We start from the raw sequence: 1,951 nt of genomic DNA on the forward strand, positions 1-1,951 counted from the left end.
GGAGGGAGAGTTGCTTGCACAGCCAGAGGATCAGGGTGATGCCGAGGGAGGTGATGGGGCAGCCACAGGAGTTGTGCAACTCCCAGGACAGGAGAGTTTGTGGAGCTCAGGAGGCAGAGGTCAGAGGCACCACTGGGGGCTAGGGAACACCCAGGACATCGGGAATAACCAGGGGCTTTTGGGGCCAGGTCCACCTTGGACAGGGTTGGGGGCACTGTGGGGGCTCTCTCTACCCAGATTTGGGGAAGATTCCAGGGTCCCCCCAGAAACTGACACCAGAGCCCAGGCCTGTGGCATCTCCTTTATTGCCGGAACTCAGGGACAGAATCCATGTCTCCACCTGCAGCCCCACCATGCCAAGCCTTACGGGTGGGTGTCTTTGAGGTGCATGGACCTCCCATACATGCATTTGACTTCCACGAAGTGCTGGGCCTGCCGGCCCCTGTAGTTGCAAGGGGGCCGAGTGCTCCCTCCCTGCAGGCGGCAGATTGTGATCCTCAGGCGTGTGGGGGTTGACATGGACCCCTGCTGCACTCTGCTGCTGGTTGCAGGCAGCCACCACGCTCTCTGCAGGATCGTGCACAATGGTTTTAGTGGTCTGGCAGGGCGGGGGTTAATCTGACTAATCTGCCATCATGGTGTCACAGTAGCCTTGGGGCATGAGTGCTGTCTGAGGCCTATTGGCATGCTGCCACAGGCACTTCTGACAGCAAGGCTCAGGCTCTGCCCCGGGCAATGGGCTACTTACCGTCGAGTGTGCCATGGGCACCTGTGGAAAATGGGGTCATCTCTGTTTCTGGGCGCTGACTGGAAACCGCACCCTGGACGCTGGATTCATTCCCAAATTCCACCCCTCAGACACCTGGCTTCCCTTACAAATCCTCTCTAAATGCAGGTGAGACCAGTCCTGCACACCTGACCATCTGTGCATCCCTGCTGGGTGCCTGGGACCCCTACAGAACACCCCATGGACACGTGGGTCCCCTAGACATCTGCTCTCCACAGGAGCCTGAGTACCCTCTCAGGAACAGGTCCCCAGGACCCCACTGGAACTCCCCCCAAGACCCCTGGGTCCCCTGCAGATCCACTCCCACCCCTGACACCTGCATCCCCACTTATCTGACTTCCCCCACAGATGCTTGAGATCTTCACAGTGCCCTCCTGCAGGCACACTAATCCCCTTCACATCCCTCACCTGCATGCTGGGGTGTGCATCAGTTTCTCCAGTAGCCTGGAAATCTCCCTGATCCCTCCCACTCCTCTGTGCTTCTTTTATACTGGTGCCAGCTGGGCCCAAGAGGCAAGGGTCCAGGAGGAGAGGCAGGGCAGAGAGCAAAGTCCAGTAGATTTCTGGGGTCACTGGGTATCCAGGAGGCCCCATTCCCACTTGTGGGTGCCAGAAGGGTCATTAGCTAGTCATTAAGGAACCCTGTGATAGCTTAAAGAAGTTCTTATCCTGGCAGCTCCCTCACTCCTAGTTCAAAGTATCTGCTAATGGCCAAGGTGTCTGGCAGAGCAAATAACAAACCCCAACTTTTCTACCTACACACAGAACCTTTGGACAGAAATGCTTGAAGGAGTCAACATTTACAAATGCAAACCCCATGCTCCACTTCCTGCAGCTACCTCTGTTTCCTTGGCTCTGCTCTGGCTTTTTTTGAGGTCCTGCCACGTACAAAGAGGAGCCAGAGCAGCTGTTGTCTCAGTCCTTTCTCCAGGCATCGCGTGCCGGTGAAGGAGCAAGGTGCTCCGTGTGCCGCACGGTCCTGCTTGTGCTTCTCCCTGCAGCCCCGAACCGACTGGCAGCTTTCCCCTTCGCTGCTCTCTTCCACCACCTCTGTGCTTTGGGGACCTCTCTGACTGCCCGCTACGTGGTCGTCACAACGGCTGTCACACCCAGGGATGGGGCCTCCACCACTTCTCCGGGCAGCCTGTTGTACCATTCTTCTAG

General features: G+C 57.5%; 1 protein-coding gene across 1 annotated transcript; it reads right to left on the minus strand.

The window, feature by feature from the left end:
* Positions 1-367: 367 nt before the first annotated feature.
* On the minus strand, positions 368-763 carry ANG (angiogenin, ribonuclease, RNase A family, 5; the record flags this gene model as incomplete). Its single annotated transcript, XM_008941427.1, is given in 3 exon segments — positions 368-516; positions 518-604; positions 749-763. Coding segments are annotated over 3 exon segments (251 nt in total), but the record flags the coding sequence as incomplete, so codon positions are not given.
* Positions 764-1,951: the final 1,188 nt, after the last annotated feature.

Source organism: Merops nubicus, unplaced genomic scaffold, assembly GCF_000691845.1.
Source record: "Merops nubicus isolate BGI_N331 unplaced genomic scaffold, ASM69184v1 scaffold27665, whole genome shotgun sequence".
NCBI classification, from domain to species: domain Eukaryota; kingdom Metazoa; phylum Chordata; class Aves; order Coraciiformes; family Meropidae; genus Merops; species Merops nubicus.